This window comes from Lepus europaeus, chromosome 2, assembly GCF_033115175.1.
Source record: "Lepus europaeus isolate LE1 chromosome 2, mLepTim1.pri, whole genome shotgun sequence".
NCBI classification, from domain to species: Eukaryota; Metazoa; Chordata; class Mammalia; order Lagomorpha; family Leporidae; genus Lepus; species Lepus europaeus.
This window is the reverse complement of record NC_084828.1, coordinates 152,735,950-152,758,817: the sequence shown is the minus strand read 5'-3', so window position 1 is coordinate 152,758,817 and position 22,868 is coordinate 152,735,950. Positions and strand designations below refer to the sequence as shown.

The 22,868-nt window shown below is 41.2% G+C and overlaps 1 protein-coding gene across 1 annotated transcript in view; it reads left to right on the top strand.

The window, feature by feature from the left end:
• TBC1D5 (TBC1 domain family member 5) overlaps positions 1-22,868 on the top strand; it is a 625,580-nt gene that overhangs the window by 529,250 nt on the left and 73,462 nt on the right. Inside the window, exon 17 of the mRNA XM_062215140.1 lies at positions 4,303-4,388. Coding sequence (XP_062071124.1) covers positions 4,303-4,388 — 86 coding nt within the window. The remainder of the gene's footprint in view (positions 1-4,302; positions 4,389-22,868) is intronic.

Here is a 22,868-nt window from a genome sequence, read left to right as displayed (position 1 = left end):
CACCCCATGGGAGACCAGGAGAAGCACCTGGCTCCTGGCTTCGGATCAGCGCGGTGCTTCGGCCACAGCGCGCCGGCCGCAGCGGCCATTGGAGGATGAAACAATGGTAAAGGAGGACCTCTCTCTCTCTCTCTCTCTCTCACTGTCCACTCTGCCTGTCAAAAAAAAAAAAAAAAAAAGACCTCTAACAACTTCTAAATGAGAAAAGTTGAATGTCACTTGCTACATTAAGTAGCTGAAAGATAAAATTGATTTCAAGTTCCCTCTGGTTGATGCAGAAAAGGCATAGTAAACACAGGATGGGCTGAATTTTGTGATTTCTGCACGTTTATATGTAGAGTCATAGATTTTCCAGGTCATGGGATGTCATTGATATTCTGTGTATAGACCAGTGTAAGATACAATTATCATTTTGCTATCATTCTTCCAAAGGAAAAGTAATTGAAGTAAAAGCATTTCTTAAAAATTTATTTTAGATTGGAAGCACAATAGCTGAAATCCTGACTGTGTGAAAATGTATTTAAGACAATTATGTATTGTTCTAGTACAGAAGAAGACATACAGTTGACACATTGTTCTGCACCATGAGAAATTACAGGCATTAGCTCATTGGTTTACATATGCAGAATTCTATAGCTTCTATAAGAAGGTCTTCAGCAAGCTTGTGGAAATTCACAGTGAAAAATCTTGGCAAGAATTTTTAAAAATTGCACCAAAATAAATATCATTTAATTCCATTTTCCATTAACTTTTTTAAGTATGCTCATATTTTAGAGGATGTTCCATATCTTAAAGGTTAGACAGCAGAGCTATTATTTGTATTGAAAGTTTTATTCGAGCAGCTGGTGCTGTGGGGTAGCAGGTAAAGCCACTGCCTACAATGCCAGCATCCCATAAGGGTGCCGGTTTGTGTCCCAGCTGCTCCACTTCTGATTCAGCTCCTTGCTAACGGCCTGGGAAAAGCAGCAGAAAGATGATGGCCCAAGTGTTGGAGCCCCAGCCACCTACATGGGAGACCCAGAGGAAGCTCTGGCTCCTGGCTTCAGTCTGATCCTGCACTGGCGGTTGCAGCCATCTGGGGAATGAGCCAGCAGATGAAAAGATGAAAAAGCTCTCTCTCTCTCTCTCTTTCACAATAAATAAATAAATCTTTAAAAATATTGTTTTATTTGAGAAAAGATCCTTTAAAATAAGAAAAATAAGTATTTTGTTAAGTTACATAAAATTAAAATTCTGCTCATTCATCCCCTTAAGGAGAATGTTCTAGTTGATACATAGTTCTGCTTGTTAAATGGACACTTATATGGACAGTGATTTGAACCTATTAGTTTTGTTTCTTTTGTTTGTATGAGAAGGTATTCCAAAATTTCTTGACTGTTTAAAACCTCATTCAGAAGAGATAAAACTGATAAAACTAAATTAATTAAAAGAGAATTATAGGTAAATTAAAGAACCATTAGCACTGAGTTCATAAAATGATCTTTTAAATTTATTTTCATTGTATTTGAAACGCAGAGAAACACAAGAGAGAAAGAGAGCTTCCATGTACAGGTTCACTCCCCGAGTGCCAGCCCAAAGCCAGGAGCTCAGAACCTCACCCAAGCCTTCGTGTGAGGGCAAAGACCCAAGTACTGAGGCTGCCGCCTCCCAGGGTGTGCATTAGCAGGAAGCTGGAATCCAAAACACAGACAGGACTTGAAGCCAGGCCCTGATAGATTCCTGGTGTACTAGGTAGCATCTTCACTATTGTGCCAAATGCTTGCTCCAGTACTGAGTCTTAATGTATGAAAGTATCAGTGCCCTTTTTACTTTTGTGTCCATCGTGTCGCTCCTTACAACCATGCAGTGGTTTACAAGTATGTCAGGCATTTAGTTCTGTCCTTTCTAGTACAGTAACCACAAGTCACAGGTGACTGCAGCATTTGAAGTGTGGCTATTTCAAATTGAGATGTGTTATAAGTATGAAATACACACTGGATTTCAAAGACTTGGTACAAAAGAAGCAATGTAAAGTATCTCAATAAAGTTTTATATTGAGTACATGTTTAAATGTTAATATTTTTAATATATTTAACTGAATAAAATATTACTAAATAAAATTTAAATTACAGATGAAGTTTGTGTTTCTGGCCCACATTATATTTCCATTGAACATTGCCAGCCTAGATTACTTGTATGTCCACATATTTGTTTTAGAAATAGCAACATCACAGCAGAAAAACCTATGAAATAGCTTTTTAACTGTCACCTCAATTTTGTTAATGTTTCAAATGCTGTTTTTCAACGTCACCTTTTGATGCGATTTTGTTGTTTTTGTTTCCAGGACAATGGTATCTTAAACTGCCTCTCCTTGGTTAGCAGCAGTTCTCCTAGGAATTTAAATAGGCCTCAGTGAAAGTGATGCTTGAGCCTGGTTCATACGTTCAAGGTAGATGATTATTCCAAATAATGGCTTTAAGTGCCTAGTAGATCAGCACTCCAGGCCTTCAATTGCTTGTTATTTCTTTATAAAGATATTTCAAGGAATTGCTCCATGTGATCCCTTTCATTATTTTCTAGCAAAAGTAACATAATCCTTTATTAGTTTATTGGAAGAAGAAAAGCCTTTTATATTAACAAAAACAAAACATATTTCCAGGTACTGAGAATAAAGAGAGAAATTAGTCATGAATGATAGTCCTATGTAAGTTCATTTTTAAAATAAATCATGAATGCTTTGTCAATCTGCCAGCATCTCTAACCTCTATTTTATTTTCCCATTATACGTGGGTCCAGGTTGTCATCAACCACCATGAGGAAACCTGTGTAATTCCTAGAGAGAGAAAAAGTTGCACTGCTAGACTTAATAGTATGGTAGTCATGGAAGCATCAGTTATCTTCATCAAGGCAATTCAGATTTGATTATTATAGAACTGTGTTGAATACCAAACCAGTGGAGTAGTAGCTGGAGCTAAATCAAGGGATTGTCGTTTTTGTCAGATGATTAGGGCTGGCATGGAAGAGATATGAGAGGGTTGAACTGTATAAATATTCTCTTTTCAGCAGAAAAAGAAAAGGTCCATCATGACCATCAAGATGCTGCTTGTTAGCTTGATGAATTTCAAACTATTTAACCTTAGCAATTATGTCCCCCCTCTCCCTCCTGCCCACACGCAAGTCTACCAGTGCTTCGGGATTGTGGTTCCAGGGATTGGTATCTAAGCATACTGGTCATTTCCTATTTAGATAAAATGTAGCTTTTCTGCATCTCAAATGTTTCTAAGGACAATGTATACTCTGGTTCCAAGACCTAATTATTACTTGAATTATATGCTCAAGCAAACATTAGAACACATTTATTTATAAATTTTTAAAAACTTTAAATGGGAAATATATGTATTTTTAACATGTTAGAGATTATGGTATTCATTGAAATCATGGTATTCATTGAAATCATACATATGTAAACATTAAGTTTTTATAAAATAGAAGTGTGTTTATTAATTTTTATCTGCCCATGAGAAGCCTGATGCACTTAGGTAATAGTGCCACTTTGAAATGGACACACCCAACATAATGATTCAAGGATATCTCTGTAATGTTTATAAATATTAAATGCCAGAAAGGGCAGTATTATTAATGTTTTTATGAAAAATGTGGATTGATCCATTTGGTTTTGTGTCACAATGATTATCCTACTAATATTTCTACTACCTGGCATGTTTAGGGCACTTATTAAACTCATAAATAAGGCTAGATGATAGAAATTGCTAACTTTAAAGCAATTGCTGAATTTTGATGTCAGTCATTTTGGGAGAAGAAAGACTTGGTGTGCCATCTAGTGGAGATATGTAGCATTCTGACCATCCAAAACTAAGGGGATTTTTACTCTTCCACCAAAACGTGGCTTTCTTGACACCTTAGGTCTCCCAGCCTTTTATATTTATTTTGAATAGTTTGCTCTTGTGTTACATCTCATATGGTTTTTCAGTTGTGTCATAAATTTATCTGATATTTTGTAAGTTATATTTGGAATTGATTAAAGTCAGCAAAAATAAATCTAATGACAGGAATAATCTGTGTGAACTGAGACAGGGAAAAGTAAAATATATTAAACAGTTTGAATGTTCAATCAGAACTAATATCAGTTATAAAAGAACTTAAAAGGTAGAAGCAAAACCCAACCACATGGATTAATAAACTTCATTATTATACATATTCTATTCTGAAGGAATGTAAAAAGTATCACATCTGTCCTTTTATATGTTACTTTTTAATTTTGGTAGCCTTATACATTTAATTTATTGGTTTTTTTTTCCTTAGAGAAACCCAAGACCAGTGACTTACCAGTTCCATCCAAATTTGGATTATTACAAAGCACGAGGAGCAGACCTTATGAATAAAAGCCGGTAAGTCCTCCCTCTCTGGTGGTAATTCTAAAACATGGTCTCAGAAAAAATTTTTGGAAAATTTTACATGGTTGCTGGAAAGTATTTTCCAGAGCCAAGCATGTTAATAGCTAATGTGCATAAGGAATCATTATTGAGTAAAGATCTGCCTTTCTTTTAAGGCTTAAGAAATGGTATATTTTGATGCAAGTAGTCAGATGGAGAATTAAATAAAGTATACTTGTTACAACTTGAAGTTACACAACTTCATTTTTCTAACACTAATCAACTTGAATAAATTGTGCCTACTTGTATAATCTTTTTCTAGATTCTTGCTGTTGATTGAAAAGAGGCAGTTCTATAATATATTTTTAAATTATTTCAGTAACAAAATTAAAATTGGGTTTCCTAACTGTCTTTGGAGCTACACAATAAGCTTATAAATGCTTGTATGTGCATTTGTGATTGCGTACATAGAAATTTTAAGGGTCACTGTAGGAATAAAACAACATTAAAATCCTGCTTTTTAAAGAAATTAACATTGGCATAAAGGGTTGATGAACAGTTTTGTTCTTTCATAATACTATACTCAGATGTCTCAAGAGTTAACTTGTCAAACCAGAGCCATTTCAAATTAGAATGTAATTTCAAAGTTTACTCTGGAAGACTTCAAATGTTAGTAATGATAAATGCTGCCAAGTTGTCCGAATTTTCTTCTGTAAGCATATTGCCTTATGTGCTAGCTTTTCTTCAGTAGAAATCCAACAGCCTGAAAATACGTTTATGGAGTACATATCCCCAGTATGTTCTGCAGCTACTGGAGAGTTAAAAATAACATAAAGTTCCTGCTACATAGGAACTCACGGTCCAAGGGGTGAGAAGGAGTTTAGAACAAAGTGACTAACTTTAAACTTAAAATGTGAGCCCTCTTCCAATGTAATGGCATTTCACCCTTGATTGAAATCTGTCCCGTGTTTTGATATACTGTAGTTATGAGACCAGCTCCGGAGCCCTTGATAATTCTGAAGCTCTGCTGTTTGTTCATGTCATCTGAGTCTTGTTTCACAAATAAAAAGTTATTCCCTTTAGTCTCGTGTTCAACTCAACAACCTCTTGGTGAAGGCCCAGCTCGATTGATTTTAGGTACTGGAGATGCCCGATAAATCAGACACTGTCCTCAGGAATCTTACTGTCTAGTCACTTAAATTTCTTCCCCATCGTGTCCAGTAGTGTTTAGTTTTGGTTTTCGGTTCTGTCTGGCTAGAGTCCCTTCTGTCTACCTACAGCCAGACTAGTTTTCACACAGCAACCAGAGGAACCTCAGTTGGCGACAGATCATAGCACACCTCCACGTGTGCCCCTCCAAAGGCTTCCCGTGCTGCTGATGATCCAGTCTTCCTGTGGCCCTCCCTTGTCTGACATCCTCTCCTCCTCCCAGCTTTTAACTCCCGTGCTAAAGCCACAGGAGCCCTCTCTGTCTCTCATTCTTGCCTGGGGTCTTTACACTTACTCCTTCCTCCTGCAGGCCCATTCCTCAGGACCATTCATCCCACCCTTTTCTTCCCTTGCAGCATCCAGATTTAGGGCTCTGCCCGCATTTCCCAGAGAGGCTGTTCTGGGCCTCCCTGCCTGTCTTCTCTGCTCACTACCCCATGACCCAAACTGATTTTCATCACAGCGGTCTTCACTAAAGGTCATCATAAAGTCATTTGTGTGTTGATCATCCGTCCTCCCAACATCCCAGTGGAATCTGAGCCCCCTGAAGGCAGGCACCCTGTGTTACCCACTGCTCCATAGCAGTGCCTGAAGTAAGGAAGGGACTCAACGAGTGCGCGTTGGAGGTATCATCTTTAACGCTTTTCCCTTCATGTTCTCCTGTTTGGCCTTCTCTTCCTGCATTTCTCTCCACAAAATGTTGGCAGTGTTTTACGTATTTCCGTGTAAGCACATTGGGATTCTTATGTAAGATTTCATTTGATGATTGGAAGGAAGGCTTTTCATCACCTCTTGCAATTTCAAAGCTTAAAATTGAAATTGAACCAAGTGAAATGTAATGTGTGTGGTAGAAGACATTGCAACCCAGTGAGCAAAAGGATAGGTGGGGTTGGGAAAAGTGGCAAATCTTTGAAAAGCTATCAGCTTACAGCCTTACCACACACCAAAATAAATTCCAAAGTACACTCAAAAAAGCAAACAGAAAAAATACAAGCGCTCTCCTGACCAGCGGTTACTCAGCAACAGTTTAACATTAAAAGTAACAGAAGAAATCACAAGGGGAACGACTGACTGACGGATTTTACTATGCAACAGATGTTTTTAAGTAGATAAGTCACAAATACTCTGGCTCAAAGGGCAGTTAGAAAGTTAGAGAAACATATAGTGGATGTTACTGACAAAGTCCAAGGTCATTCTAGAGAATGTGTGCAGTTCCCTAAGAACAGGAGACCTGCCTCGGGCCATCCCATCTCATGTGGTGGGCTGTTGGATCCTCCTCCTCTAAACGTTGGAATATCCCCCAGGTATTTCTTCTTCTCTAACCGTGCATTCCCTAGAGAACCTTAGCCTGCTTCCTGAGTTTTCATACCATTTGTGGCTACAGGGTCCTTAGTTTCTGTCTTCCATTTTTTTTTTTTTTTATCTCTTCCCTTAAACTCCAGAATCATAGATTCTCCTAGTTGTTCCATATTTCCTCTTGAATGTCCCATACATTTGGAACTAAATACTTTCCAAAAGAGACTCTTGCTTTTATGACCATATCCATAATCCTGTTTTTCCCTCAGTATTTTTCCATCACAGTAGGTAGCACTTCCTAGTTGCATTAGAATTATCTTTGACCTTCTTTTTCCCCCACATTACATAAGTCCATCAGCAGATCCTCTTCAGAGTATCCTGAAGAAAATTACTTTTCTCTCTCTGTGCTGCTAAAACCAAGTTAATCTTTTTCATTGCTCCTCTCACTACTGGTCTCCTAACCAGGTTCCTCTCCTCCCTAGAGCCCATTTTCTCACATGGCAGCCTGATTGACATAAGCCATTACATCACCTTTCCAAAGCTTCCCAAAAACACTTGGGGCAAAATCCATAGCCTTGAGGATAGCCTGCGCCGCAGGCCCTGCGTACCCTGGCCCCATCATCGCTCCAGCTTCACCTGTGACCAGCACTTTCCCAGTTGTCCTCCAGCTCCGGCCATCCTGGCCAGTTCACTGTTCTCCCAGCACAGGAGTGGGGCCCCTTCAGGAGCTTCGTGCGTACCCTTCCCTGTGCCTGAAATATTCTTCCCAAAGAATCCACGTGGCACTCTCTCCACCCAGCCTCTGTCCAATGACGGTCTGTCTCTCCATGCTGTGACTACTATGTCTGAAAAAACAGACCCCTGTCACTTTGCTTTGTTATTTTTTATAGTAGTTCCCACTACCTGAAATGGTATTTTAGCTTCTTTTTTTTTTTACATTTATTGTGAAGATATTTTTATTGGGTCTGTGGCAAAGCAGTGTTAGCTGTCTTATGGAACCTAAAATAGTAGACTATAGCAGGTACTCAATGAAAGGAATGACGAGCAGCAAATAAATATTTAAAAGGTAGTTCAGACTCATAATTAGTCAAAAATGACTAAAAGCAGCAATTGAGTACCATTTTCAGCTTTCATTTTGTAAATTAAAAATGACCCAGCATTTAAGGTGCGTGGCCCTTGCAGTCACCAGGTGAGGAAGTGTAAGTTGACAGCAGACTTGATAATCTCACCAAAGATTTCTTCACCTCCTCATGAACCCCTTGCAACCCTTCTTCCCTAGAGGTTTGTTCATCATGGTCAGCTCTTCTACCTGTGATCAAACCATTGAAGCTGTCGCCAGTATTGTGGTATAGTGGGTTAAGCCACAGCCTGCAATGCCAGCATCCCATGTGGGTGCCTATTCAAGTCCCAGCTGCTCCACTTCGAATCCAGCTCCCTGCTAATTGCTTAGGAAAGCAGTGGAAGGATGGCCCAAGTACTTGGGCCCCCTTTAACCATATGGGAGACCCCAAAGCAACTCCTGGCTTCAGCCTGGCCCAGCTGCAGCCATTTCAGCTATCCAAGGAGTGAACTAGCAATGATGGAAGACCTGTCTCTCTCTCTCTCTGGAACTCTTTGGAACTTTCTCTAGAACTCTGCCTTTCAAATAAATAAAATAAATCTTTTAAAAAAAAATTGTAGCTGTGAAACCATTGATAAAGTCTCCGTTTAGCTATTTACAGACTAAAGCTTTTACGAGACTGGGTCCGTCAGCCATAATTGGCCTTACTACTGCTTTCTGAGTTGTTTGGAAGCTATTAAAGACTTAGTGCGTGGGGCCGTCCCTGGGTAACAAGCAAGGAAGTGGGATGATCCAGAGGAGATTTATCTATAAGTACGGGAAACCCCCAAAGTGCTCAGGCAGTAGAGGGTATGAGGCAGGCACCTGGAAAGCAAGGCTAATACCTACTGCATCTGTGGCAATGGACTTCGATTTGTGTCGCCTATCCAAATAAGGAACGCGGATGCGAAGATGGCATGTGATTTCATGGATAAGAATATCTCCAAAAATCAAGAAGCCTGATTTCGCTTCTCTGCTTCACCATGGATTGCTATAATTAAGTCTTTAAAAGCAAGTGCCTAGGTATTTTAGTGGTAGAGTTTCCATTACATGTGTAGATAAGATTCACTGTGCTATGATTTCACTTACTTGCACATTCCTTTTTAAAAATGGGAATTGATATTTTCTTATTCATTCAACTTTTGAGCTCAGAATGACAATTTAGTGCTCAAATCTTGTTCCAATTTTGTCTTTAAATAACCAGAAATTGCTGCTATATAAAAAAGTGCATTTAAATTGTGGCCAGTCTTCAGAAAGATCCATCTAATTTATTTAAGAATCTGTAACTATTGAAATGCCCAAGTAGTCACAGAACAGAATTGCGTGCTTTTTAAAAAGTGCAATCTCCTATGTGGAGAGCAGAATCACACATCTTCTTTATTTCAGCACATTCATGCGTTTTCTGTTTTGAAAATGACACAACACAATTTTCAAATGTGCAATTTTTTTCTCCTATGCAGAGGTGCTGTAATAAATGGTAGCTGAGCTGTCAGTAGCACCTCAGAAGCATGCGCCATTTTACAGGCTCCACGACTATAGGTCTTTTAACTTGCTGCAGCATTTCCTGTCACTCAAATTGGATATTTCGTCTGATGAAATTAGGCATTGGCCGGCGCCGTGGCTTAACAGGCTAATCCTTCGCCTTGAGGCACCGGCACACCAGGTTCTAGTCCCGGTTGGGGCGCCGGATTCTGTCCCGGTTGCCCCTCTTCCAGGCCAGCTCTCTGCTATGGCCTGGGAGTGCAGTGGAGGATGGCCCAAGTGCTTGGGCCTTGCACCCGCATGGGAGACCAGGAGAAGCACCTGGCTCCTGCCTTCGGATCAGCGCGGTGTGCCGGCCACAGCATGCCGGCCGTGGTGGCCATTGGAGGGTGAACCAACGGCAAAGGAAGACCTTTCTTTATGTCTCTCTCTCTCTCACTATCCACTCTGCCTGTCAAAGAAAAAAAAAAAAAAGAAGAAGAAGAAAGAAAGAAATTAGGCATCAGTAGAGATGGGAGAAGTCAACCTTGGTTTCCTGATCTCTTATTTAGCACCTCGGCAACAGCATTGCCTGTGTTCACTTTCCTAGCTTTCCTCTGCCCCCGACACAGCTTAATTTAAATAACTAAATGGACACTTACCAGGAGAGATTTCAGAATTAGGATTGTGGCAGGCAGGACTTCTCAGAAGGCCGGGTGGCAGGATCCTGCACAGGATCTGAGAGGAAGTGAGACTCCAGGGCAAGGTGTGTCTGGACTTTGAAGATATGTTTTGCATCCCTCAGCTGGACTCCATGTTTCCAGGAGCTATGGCATCCATTTTTTAAAGATTTATTTTATTTATTTGAGAGGCAGAGAGGGAGAGCGAGAGAGAGAGGGAGAATCCATCTGTTGGTCCACTGCCCAAATGGCTACAGTGGCTGGAGTAAGGCCTATCCAAAGCCAGGAACCAGGAGCTTCCTCTGGGTCTCCCACATGGGTGCAGGGGCCCAAGGACCTGGGCCATCATCCACTGCTTTCCCAGGCCATAGCAGAGAGCTGGATTGGAAGTGGAGCTGCCAGGTCTTGAGCCAGTGTCCATATGGGATGCCGACATTGCTAGCAGTGGCTTTACCGCTGCACCACAGCACCAGCCCCATGGCAACCATTCTTATCCTAAGAATGCCTGCTAGCTAATGATTCCCCACCTCTCCCAGAGATCAGGATCTGCCCCAGCTAGGAGCATCCCTCTCAGGGCCTGACCTAACTGGAATGTCTTAGAAAGTGTCAGTTCCCAGGACGCCCAAAGATTCTTCCAACAATTGTAATCTTGGAAGGTGAGCTCTTGTAAGAGTCAGCACCACATCTGTCTTTTTCATTGCTGTTTTCCCAGTAGCTTGCGCAGAGAAGAAATTTAGAAATGTGAGACATGAATAAATGCTTTTTAACTTCAATTGCAGAGTAACTCATGTGCCTCTGTGTAACACCTCGCATTAGTGTGAACATCCGTGATTTAGGCTCTGAGTCTGGAAATCTTTGTATTCCCAGGGCTTAGCATAGGACCCAACACTGTTTATAGGACGCCATAAATACTGAGTTTAATGACTAAGTAAATAAAGGCTGTTTTGAAACCTAAAAAACATTATAAGATTATAAGATTCTCCAGGACTGTTTCCATTTTATATGTCAACACAATTTTTTATACTAGACTTTGCTATATTTACTTACAATATGGCTTTTTCAGAGATATTTTAGTAATAAAATAAGGTTTAAAAAGTGCTGTAATGTTAGTAAGCCATGAAGCCAAGTAGTCCAGGGTTGTCAGTACTAGGAGCTGATTGGCTAGTCAGCATTTCCTGGGACTCCGAAGGCTGTGTAGATGTGGTTTTGTGATACTTTTGTGTTCAAATAACTAAGCATTTGCACTCTAAATGCATCTGTATCTGAAGTGCTCTTAGTGATAAATCAAAGAGAGTTGTTAATTCTTAAACTATTTAGATAAAATGGTGGCGCTTAGTCTCCACCTGCAGCGCCTGCATCCCATGTGGGCACCAGTTCTGGTCCTGGCTGCTCCTCTTCCAATCCAGCTCCCTGCTACGGCCTGGGAGAGCAGTAGAAGATGGCCCAACTGCTTGGGCACCTGCATCCACATGGGAGACCCAGAGGAAACTCCTGGCTCCTGGCTTCGGATCAGCCCAGTTCTGGCCATTGCAGCCATCTGGGGAGTGAACCAGCAGATGGAAGACCTCTATTTATGTCTCTCCCCCTCTGTCTGTGGCTCTACCTCTCAAATAAATAAATAAAATATTTTTAAAAATTGATAAAATGGTGAGACTATCTCCTGCCTAGGGTAAATCAGTTTCTTTTTTTTTTTTTAAGGTATAATTTTAATATACAGGTTGAGTATCTTTACTCCAAAAATTTGAAATGCTCAAAAAATCTGAAACTTTTTGAGCTCCAGAATGATGCTCAAAAGGTTTTGGATTAGGACCGGCATTATGGGGTACCACCTGCAATGCTGGCATCCCAAATGGGCACTAGTTCAAGTCTCTACTGCTTTACTTCAGATCCAGCTCCATGCTAATGCCTCTAGGAAAGCAGTGGAAGATGGTCCATATGCTTGGTGGGCCCCTGCACCCACATGGGAGATCCAGAAGAAGCTCCTGGCTCCTGGCTTCAGTCTGGCCCAGCCCTGGTCATTGCAGCCATTTCGGAAGTAAACCACTGGATGGAAGATCAGTCTCTCTTACTCTCTAACTCTGCCTTTCAAATAAAAAGTCTTTTTAAAAATTTTTTTTCTTTTATTTTGAAGCAAAATAGGTTTGAGGTTTTCAGGAATACTCAACCCAAAAAGTATATACAAACATTCCAAAATGAAAAAAACTCTGAAATATGAAAACACTTCTGGTCCCAAATGCTTTAAGTAAGGGATTCTCAACCTGTGTTATGAATACATATTTACACCTTAAATGTTTAGCCAGGTAAGTTTGGGCAGTTACATATCCCTGTGTGACAACCAGCTAAAGCAGTGTGTCTGGAATGAATATTTCTTTTTTTAAAAAAAAATTTATTTATTTATTTATTTATTTGAGAGGTAGAGTTAGAGACAGTGAAAGGGAGAGACAGAGAGAAAGGTCTTCCATCCGTTGGTTCACTCCCCAGTTGGCCGCGATGGAGCTGTGCTGATCTGAAGCCAGGAGCCAGGTGCTTCTTTCCAGTCTCCCATGTGGGTGCAGGGGCCCAAGGACTTGGGCCATCTTCTACTGCTTTCCCAGGCCACAACAGAGAGCTGGATTGGAAGAGGAGCATCCCATATGGGATGCCGGTACTGCAGGTGGAGGATTAACCCAGCGCGCCAAGGTGCCGGCCCCTGGAATGAATATTTCTTTTCTTTTTTTTTTTAAACTTTTATTTAGTAAATATAATTTTCCAAAGTACAGTTTATGGATTACAATGGCTTTTTCCCCCCCCATAACTTCCCTCCCACCCGCACCCCTCCCATCTCCTGCTCCCTCTCCCATTCCATTCACATCAAGATTCATTTTCAATTATCTTTGTATACAGAAGATTGATTTAGTATATATTAAGTAAAGATTTCATCAGTTTGCACCCACACAGAACATAAAGTGTAAAATACTGTTTGAGTACTAGTTATAGCATTAATTCACATTGGACAACACATTAAGGACAGAGATCCCACATAAGGAGTAAGTACACAGTGACTCCTGTTGTTGACTTAACAATTTGACACTCTTGTTTATGGTGTCAGAAATCTCCCTAAGCTCTAGTCATGAGTTTCCAAGGCTATGGAAGCCTCTTGAGTTCGCTGACTTCGATCTTATTTAGACATGGTCATAGTCAAAGTGAAAGTTCTCTCCTCCCTTCAGAGAAAGGTACCTCCTTCTTTGATGGCCCATTCTTTCTATGGGGATCTCACTCGCAGAGACCTTTCATTTAGGTCCTCTTTTTTTTTTTTTTCTGCCAGAGTGTCTTGGCTTTCCATACCTAAAATACTCTCATGGGCTCTTCAGCCAGATCCGAATGCCTTAAGGGCTGATTCTGAGGCCAGAGTGCTGTTTAGGACATCTGCCATTCTACGAGTCTGCTGTCCAACTTCCCATGTTGGATCGTTCTCTCCCTTTTTTATTCTATCAGTTAGTATTCGCAGACACTAGTCTAGTTTGTGTGATCTCTTTGACTCTTAGACCTATCAGTGTGATCAGTTGTGAATTGAAATTGATCACTTGGACTAGTGAGATGGCATTGGTACATGCAATCTTGATGGGATTGTATTGGAATCCCCTGGCACATTTCTAACTCCACTATTTGGGGCAAGTCCGATTGAGCATGTCCCAAATTGTACATCTCCTCCTTCTCTTATTCCCATTCTTATATTTAACAGGGATCACTTTTCAGTTAAATTTCAACACCTAAGAATAAATGTGTGTTGATTACAGAGCTCAACCAATAGTATTAACTAGAACAAAAAAAAAAATACTAAAAGGGATAAAGTATTAAATTGTACATCAACAGTCAGGACAAGGGCTGATCAAGTCACTGTTTCTCATAGTGTCCCTTTCACTTCAACAGGTTTCCTTTTTTGTGGTTGGTTAGTTGTCACCAGAATTCCCTCAGTTTCAACCTTCCAAGACAGCTACTTTCTGATATCTATCACCTGTTCTTGAGTTTCACATAAATGGAATCATGTGCTATTTACTCTTTTTAAAGTTTTATTTATTTATTTGAAAGGCAGAGTGATAGAGAAAGAAGGAGAAACAAAGAAAGAGATCTTCCATCCACTGGCTCACTTTTTGGATGCCTGCAATAGCTGGGGGTAGCCAGGCTGAAACCAGGAGCCAGGAATTCCATCCAGGTCTCCCACATACCCAAGTGCTTGGCCATCATTGGCTGCTTTCTCGGATGCACGTTGGCTGGCAGCTCGATGGGAAGTGGAGGTGGGACTTCATCACAGGCACTCCAGTGTGGGACATGGGCATTCCATGGGACATGGCATAACCAGCTGTGCCACAAGCCTGCCCGAGTAGACACTCTGGCGTTGTTATGCTGAGTTATTTTTCATGCGCCATGTTTTGGAGATTCATTCAGGGTTTTGCATTTATTATTAGTTAATTCCTTTAGATTGTTGAGTAGTGTTTCATTAAATGAGTATTAACTATTAAAGTCAGAAAGGACAAATGTTGGAGTCTAGCCATAATTTGTTTATCTGGTCTCTGGTTGATAATTGCTGAAATATTTCCAGATTTTGCTTACTACAAATAATGCTGCTGTGATTATTTTTGTAGAGAAATTTGGGCATTATATGTAGATATATGTTTTTATTTCTTTTGACTAGATACTTGGAAGTTAAATTGCTGCATGGTAGGATAGGTACATGTTTAACTGTGTAGAGAACTACCTAGCTGTTGCACAGAATAATTATACAATCCTCCATTCTTATATGGAATATATGAAGATTCTGATCTCTCCACATCCTTGCCAACATTTGCTAATGTCAGTCTTTTTTATTTTATGTGTTCTATTTAGTATGAAATAGTATCTTATTGTGACTTAATTTGCATTTTCCAAATGGCTAATCATGTAGAGCTTCTTTTCATAGCATATTAGTGATTTGTGTATCTTCTTTTGTCAAGTGTTTGTTCCAGTATCTTGCCCATCATTAAATGAGTTATCTTTTTCTTGTAGGAATTCTTTTCTATATTCTGGATAGGAGACATGTCAGACGTATGTGTTATAGATATTACTCCCCAGTGTGTGGCATTCCTGTTCATTTTCTCAACAGTGTTGTTTGATGAACAAAAAAAACTTAATTTTGATGAAGTTATTTTTATCTGGTTTTTTTTTTCTGGTGCTTTTTGTTTCCTATGTAACCGATCTTTTCCTACACTTTAGTCTCTACTGGTGGGGTCCCCACGACCACCGGCCAGGTTCTGTGATTCACTGGGAGGACTCGGCAGAATTCAGAGGCTGTTCTCCTCGTGGTGACAGCGTGTTACAGAGAAAGGATGTGGATAGAATCAGGAGAGGACAAAGTCCGGAGTCCAGGGGAAGCAAGTCCCACCTTGTGGTCCTCTCCCAGTGGACTGCCTCACCCTCCTGGCAGTGGCGTGTGGAGGTGTAGTCTAGAGGGGCTCACCCAAGCCTTAGTGCCGTCAGAGTATTTTATTGGGGCTCCCTCAGGTAGGCACAGAGCATCCACGTGACCAACCTTAGCTACTCAGTCTCCAGGGCCCCCAGAGGTTAAAGTAATACACTTTAGCTCAGGGCCCAGGCAACAAAACAGAACACAGGTGTTCACCGTAAATTCCACTGTTAACATCAACTATTTGATGTGGCCCAAGGCCCAGGTAGGCAGACACTTTTATCAAGCCATGCATTCCAAAGTTAAGGGCCAATCCTCAACACTTTTGGAATGTATAGGGGTTGGGTAGCCCAGACCTATGAGTTAACACTTTACAGTTGGAAAGATAGTCTCCTATTGTCCTCTAGAAGCTGTGTAGTTCTACCATTTGTGTTTAAATCTGTGATCCACCACAAATTAAGTTTTGTGTGTGCAATGAGGTGAAGCTTGAAGTTTATTTTTTCCATATAGAGATCTAGCTCATCAGTATCATTTATTAAAGTTAAATTAATTTTATTTAAATTAATAAGATTCTTGTTGAAAATCAGTTGGCCAGTGTATGTGTAAGTCCACTCCTGGGCTCTCCGCCCTTTGTCTAATAACATACCTGCTGGAGCCAGCATTCAGGCACAGCAAGTTAAGCCACCACTTGGGGACGCCTGCATGCCATATCAGAGTTCTGGTTCAAGTCCTGGCTACTCCATGCTTCTGACCCAGCTGCCTGCTAATGCGCCAGGGAGACAGACCCAAGTACTTGAGTTCCTGGCACCCATGTGGGAGACGTGGATGGAGCTCCTGGTTCTTGGCTTCAGCCTGGCCAAGCCCTAGCATTTGGAGAGTGAACCAGCGATGGAAGATATCTCTTTCTCCCTCCCTCCCTCTCTCTCTCTCTCTCTCTCATTCTTTCAAGTAAATAAGTCCTTTAGAAAAAAAATACATTGGCTTAATTATGTAGCTTTATAGCAACTCTCAATTTTAGTTGTCTGTCTCCTCCAAATTTTCTATTCTAGACCCTTTTCATTTCCATTAAATTTAATGATCAAGTTGTCAGTTTTTATAAAATTACTGGGATTTCAATTGGAATTACACTTATTCTATGATTTGGGAAGAACTGATATCTTACATTACTAAATTATCTAATCAATGAACAAAGACTATCCCTTCATTTTTTTTTAAGATTTATTTATTCATTTGAAAGAGTTACAGAGACGGAGAGGCAAGGGAGGGAGAGAGGGAGAGAGGGAGGGAGAGAGAGAGAAAATCTTCCATCTACTGGTTCACTCCCCAAACGGCCTCAACTATTAGTGCTGGGCCAGACTCAAGCCAGGAGCTTCATCTGGGTCTCCCATGTGGGTGCAGGGATCCAAGAACTTGGGCCATCTGCTGCTTTCCCAGGTGCATTAGCAGGGAGCTGGATCAGAAGTGGAGCAGCTGGGACTCAAACCAGCACCCATATGGGGTGCCAGCACTGCAGATGGTGGCTTAACCTACCATGCCACAGTGCTAGCCCCTGTCTCTTCATTTATTTAGATCTTCAACTTCTCAGCAGTGTTTCATGGTTTTTAGTGTAGAAGTCTTATATTTTTTAATTAAAAGAAAATAAATTTCTTTTTTTTAATCTATCCTGTTCCTTTTTATATCTGCATTTTAAAAGCAAGATTGTTTCCTTTTGTGGGCTCAGACATTTCTTTATATTTTAGTGGCTCCTATACCCCTGCCTTAAAACTCTTAACACATAATTTTTTTTTTTTAAATTTTTTGACAGGCAGAGTGGACAGTGAGAGAGAGAGACAGAGAGAAAGGTCTTCCTTTTTCCGTTGATTCACCCTCCAATGGCCGCTGTGGCTGGCGCGCTGCGGCCAGCACACCACGCTGATCTGTAGCCAGGAGCTAAGTGTTTCTCCTGGTCTCCCTTGTGGGTGCAGGGCCCAAGCACTTGGGCCATCCTCCACTGCACTCCTGGGCCATAGCAGAGAGCTGGACTGGAAGAGGAGCAACTGGGACTAGAACCCGGGGTGCCGGTGCCGCAGGTGGAGGATTAGCCTATTGAGCCGCGGTGCCGGCCAACACATAATTCTTGATATATGTATAACTGCAACTGTTTTTAAACATGAAGATATGTGTGATCCTCAGAATGGGAAAAGAGAGGTGAAGAGGCCAAAACTTCCCCAGCTGTGGGGCATCTCAGAACTCTTTCTTTTCCATTCTGATGTGTCCCCTCAGCAGAGAACCCCTGGCCCTCTGAGGAGCTGCTAGGGTAAACCTTGCTTGTGGGCAGGATTCACATCCCTCAGATACATAGGCCAGAAAAGAAATTAAAGATTGAAAACTTCCACTCTAGAAATGGAAACCTCAATATTTATTGAGATGGATATGTCTTGTAAAAGAACTACAGTTTATAACTGAAAGGAAACATTCCCCTTTAAATTCCAATTCCTCAGGAGTAAGTAATAGCAAGCTTTTATCATGTAATTTTACTAAAGACCTACAAATCTTAGAGTTCAAGGATGTGGAGTGAGTTCATTTCCAAAATAACAAACCTCACAATTTAGCAAGCAAATTAGAATTAGATACAGATATCTTCATTGAAGTAAATTTGGTATGCTCAACTTCAAAGTTTCAGAACTAAGAAGGTGGGAAGCCAGTTTATTTGATAGAATTCAAAGCTATCAGCTAACAGAATGTTTAAGAAGTACATCTTGAATGCTTGCTTAGATGTTAGAATCACATTGAAAAGTATGAGGTTGTAACCCTGGCAAGCAAACTGTTTAAATTCACAAGAAGGTTGAGATCCATAAGCAGTGAAAAAACACGTATAACCATAACCCAACCTATTCATGTAGGTCAATGACAGACCAGTAATATACAGGAAGACAGAGAAAATTGTGTCTTCCACCAAAGCAAAGAAAAAACATATATGTACTGTATTCTTTATACTTAAGAAAATAAGTTAAATGTTTTTATGAGAGAAAATTAATGTTTTTATGGTAGGAAAAATATATAGGTGGAATGCCATGAGGAAATTATATAGAAGGAGACTATGGTGTGAAGAAAGGGGAGAAAATAGAGAAAAAAGATCTTTAAGAAGATTAACAAAGGAGGAATGAGAGGCAGAAAGAAGAGAATAGAAATCAAGAGTGGAAATAAGGAGTCAGGGTAAATGTGTAGACCCTTAAGTCGGGAGATAGGGTTTGGCCGGTATTCCTCACGGTTCTAGACTAACATCCAGGCCTCTTACTGTGTGCTGTCATCTGAATGATGATGCGATGATAGATGCCATTTGGGACTGCAGATCATACACTCTTGGAGTTGGCCTGCATCTCATCTATGCTGGGACACCAGGGTGTGTTTCATCCGGAGCTGATGACCCAGTCTCTGCTCGATCAAGTACAGTTCCCCGACTGGCGCACTTACTGTTATAAATGGAGCCTGTCCCTCCCAAGTTAAGATGTCCTGTGTCACAGCCGTTGTAACTCTTCTGTAACTTTCGTAACTCATCTTGTTTGTAAAAACCACACCCAAGAAAAGGTCTGCTTCCCTCCTGGCAGTCCAGGACTTGCTCCCAGTGTTTCTAGTCATTTCTCTTCTGATGTTATTATCAACCTCCCCGCTGTTCCATTCAAGTTTATAAACACAATTCATTTCTCTCAGACTTTCATACATCACCAGCGCTGACTGCCACAGCTGTGCAGTGTGCCGTGCAGTGTCGACAGCCATCTAGTGTTGAGGAAGCCCCAGGACGTTAATTGTCTTCAGTACCTTCACTGTGGGCCACGTTAGCCTTGTCATCCAAAACCAGAGCATTATTGTTTGGGAGCTTTTTGATTTTTTTAAAATTTGAATTCATATGAATCCAATACGCAGTTGTGAGAAGTTTTAACATAATTGCATGAATTTTGTTAACTTTTTAATTTTGTGTATTATGCTACCCTGTTATTTTAAATTTTTATTCCTTTATCTTATATGTTAGGTATCTCTGCAGCTTTGGTCTGAAATTCAATTAGTGCATTGTGTCTGCCTTCAAGTCACATAGTTGTAGAATTGTCTATCTTAAGGGGACCTAAAATATCATAAAGGGGGCCAGCACTGTGGCACAGTAGGTTAATCCTCCACCTGCGATCCTGGCATCCCATATGGGCACCGGTTCTAGTGCCGGCTACTCCCCTTCTGATCCAGCTCTCTGCTATGGCCTGGGAAAGCAGTAGAAGATGGTCCAACTCCTTGGGCCCCTGCACCTGTGTGGGAGATATGGAAGAAGCTCCTGGTTCCTGCCTTCGGATTGGCTCAGCTCCGGCCATTGCAGCCATTTGGGGAGTGAACCAGCAGATAGAAGACCTTTCTGTCTCTCCCTCTACTGTCTGTAACTCTACCTCTCAATAAAGAAATAAAATTTTTTAAAAAATATAATAAAATATCATAAATGTCAACCCTCTAGCTTTAGGGATAGGGAACAGATCTAAACAGGGTAAAGTACTCTCTCCCATGGTCACACTACGTGTAACAGATTATAACCTAAGAAATGATTGGTGAGCAAGTCATGAGCTGAGTCTGAGACTCCTGTCAGCAGGAGCCTTTGGTGTGTAAGGGACAGTGAACAGTGTGCTGGGGGCACAGTCGTTCAACTGTAACCAAGCATGCATTATCCTCCATTATAGCCACAGGTTCCCACACGCCTGACACAGTCTGAAAGACCTTAAACACTGTCACACAAGAGTCAAGTTGCCTTAGAATGATTTGTTTTTAGTAAGTCATGCTGGCTACTTAAAATAAGTTAAATCCATTTCCATATAATTAATGAAAGTATTTCTATAAGCCAGTCTCTTTTCTAATTCATGGCTTCTAAAATTCTTTTGAAAAATGAGAAGTTTTCTTATTTCCATTTTTCCAATATTTCTGTTTTTATTCAGTAAAACAAAATGAGTACTATATTTAAACACAAAGCAAACCATCTGAAACTTTATTTTTTGTTTTTAGTATTTATTTATCTATTTGAAAGGCAGAGTTACAGAGAGAGAAGGAGAGGCAGAGAGAGAGAGAGAGATCTTCCATTCCTCCCCAGATAGCCGGAATGGCCAGGGCTGAGCCGTACTGAAGCCAGGAGCCAGGAGTTTCACCCTGGTCTTTCAGGATGAATGCAGGGGCCCAAGCACTTGGACCATCTTCCACTGCTTTCCCAGGCACATCAACAGGGAGCTGGGTCAGAAATGGAGCAGCCAGTACTCAAACTGGTGCCCGTATGGGATGCCAACATCACAGGCATCAGCTTAACCTGCTACACCACAACGCTGGCCCCAATCTGAAACTTTAAAATGTGCCTAATGACAATGAGTCAACAGATATTTGGAAAATGGGGGAAAATTTTTAATGCTAATGCTGCAATCAAATGCAGATTTGTTTAAATGTATTCCAAACTCATGGTTCTATTTTTAAATTTTATTTATTTATTTGAAAAGTAGAGAGGGAGAGACTCGGAGAGAGATCATCCATTCACTGGCTCACTCTCCCAAAAACCCTCAATACACAGGGATGAACCAGCCAAAGCTAGGATCCCCGAACTCCAGCAGAACTGGATGGGAACTGGAAGCGAAACTTGATCCCAGATGCACTGATATGGGGTTCGGGCATCCCAAGTGGTGGCTTAGCCTGCTGTACTACAACACCCACTTCTGTGTAGCTTTAAATGCTTTTATTAGGAAAGAGAGAGAAGGAAGAATTAGCAAGTGAATGAATGAGTTAATGAACCAAACATTTCAACCTTGGAGTGTATGAGGAAAGAAATAACAAATATATAAATTAGAATATAGAAAAAAACTAATTTAAAATTGCAAGGTGTCCGGCGCATAATGAATCTTCCCAGCAAGCTTTTCTTGGGGTTCCACTCCTGGGCAAGGTTCCGCGGTCCCAACAGAGCGGGTCGGGAAGTCACGCGTCAGAGATTGGGAGGGCTCCTTTTATAGATACAGGGCGTGGGGGTAAAAGGTTGAGGCAGGCCTGATCCTCATTGGTTGACCTTTAGGCACCCGCGTGGACCTTGACAAGGACTATTCTTCCCCAGAAGTACAGGTAGGGACTCTCCATTCCCAGAAGTACAGGCCTTCCTTCCATGTGGATCCCAAAGCTACCAAAAATAAGTTAAAAACTGATTCTTTGTCAAAAATATAGACATGCATGTAACAAAATTATTTTGCAGAAAGTGAAATAAGTATTAGATATTTAATATCAGATCTGGAAAACAAATCTCTAGGTAGAAAAGAGCTTTATCAGTATAATCTGAAGACTTGGATATCAAAAAAAGAAAAGTTTTGGAGAACTTTTCAAAGGTGTTAATACAGTGATAGTTTTTTAAAGGCTTCAGAAAGACTATTAAGTTGAATGACTTCTAAATGCCTTGACTCTGGTTCTTAAGAAGGCACCAGGCCTGCGCCGCAGCTCACTAGGCTAATCCTCCGCCTGCGGCACCGGCACCCTGGGTTCTAGTCCCGGTTGGGGCGCCAGATTCTGTCCCGGTTGCCCCTCTTCCAGTCCAGCTCTCTGCTGTGGCCCGGGGGTGCAGTGGAGGATGGCCCAAGTGCTTGGGCCCTGCACCCACATGGGAGACCAGGAGGAAGCACCTGGCTCCTGGCTTCGGAACCACACAGCACACTAGCCGTAGCGGCCATTTGAGGGGTGAACCAACAGAAGGAAGACCTTTCTGTCTCTCTCACTGTCTAACTCTGCCTGTCAAAAAAATGAATAAATAAAAATAAAGAAGGCACCAGAGGGACAAGTATTTAGCCTAGGTAAAATGCCTCTGCCCCCGTAACAGCGTGCCTGCAGGTGTACCTGGTTCTGGCTCCTGACGTCAGCTTCCTGCTAACACAGCACTGGAAGTAGCAGCGGTGGCTCTAGCAGTCACGTTGCTGCCACCAACGCGGGAGGCCCCAGCTGAGTTCCTGCTCCCAGCTTCAACTCAGGGCTGGCTGTTGTAGGCATCTGGGGAATAAGTCAACAGATGGAAGAGATGTCTCTCTTTTTCTCTATCTCTTTTCTTTCTCTCTCTCCCCCTGCTCCCCACCTCTCAAATAAATAAATAATTTTTTTAAAAAAAGAAGGCATTGAAGACCCTAACTTCTTTCAGTAAAGTATATAGGTCAGAAAGCCAGGCGGCAAAAGATCAAGTGGGTAGGAAGAGATAGCTGGAGTTAGCCGTTTTCAGAGTGTTAGAAACTCAAATGACAGAACCCAGCAATCAGGTCAGGTCAGAACTGGGTTCTCATACAGGCGTACAGGTGAAGAGAGATCCTTGGATTTTC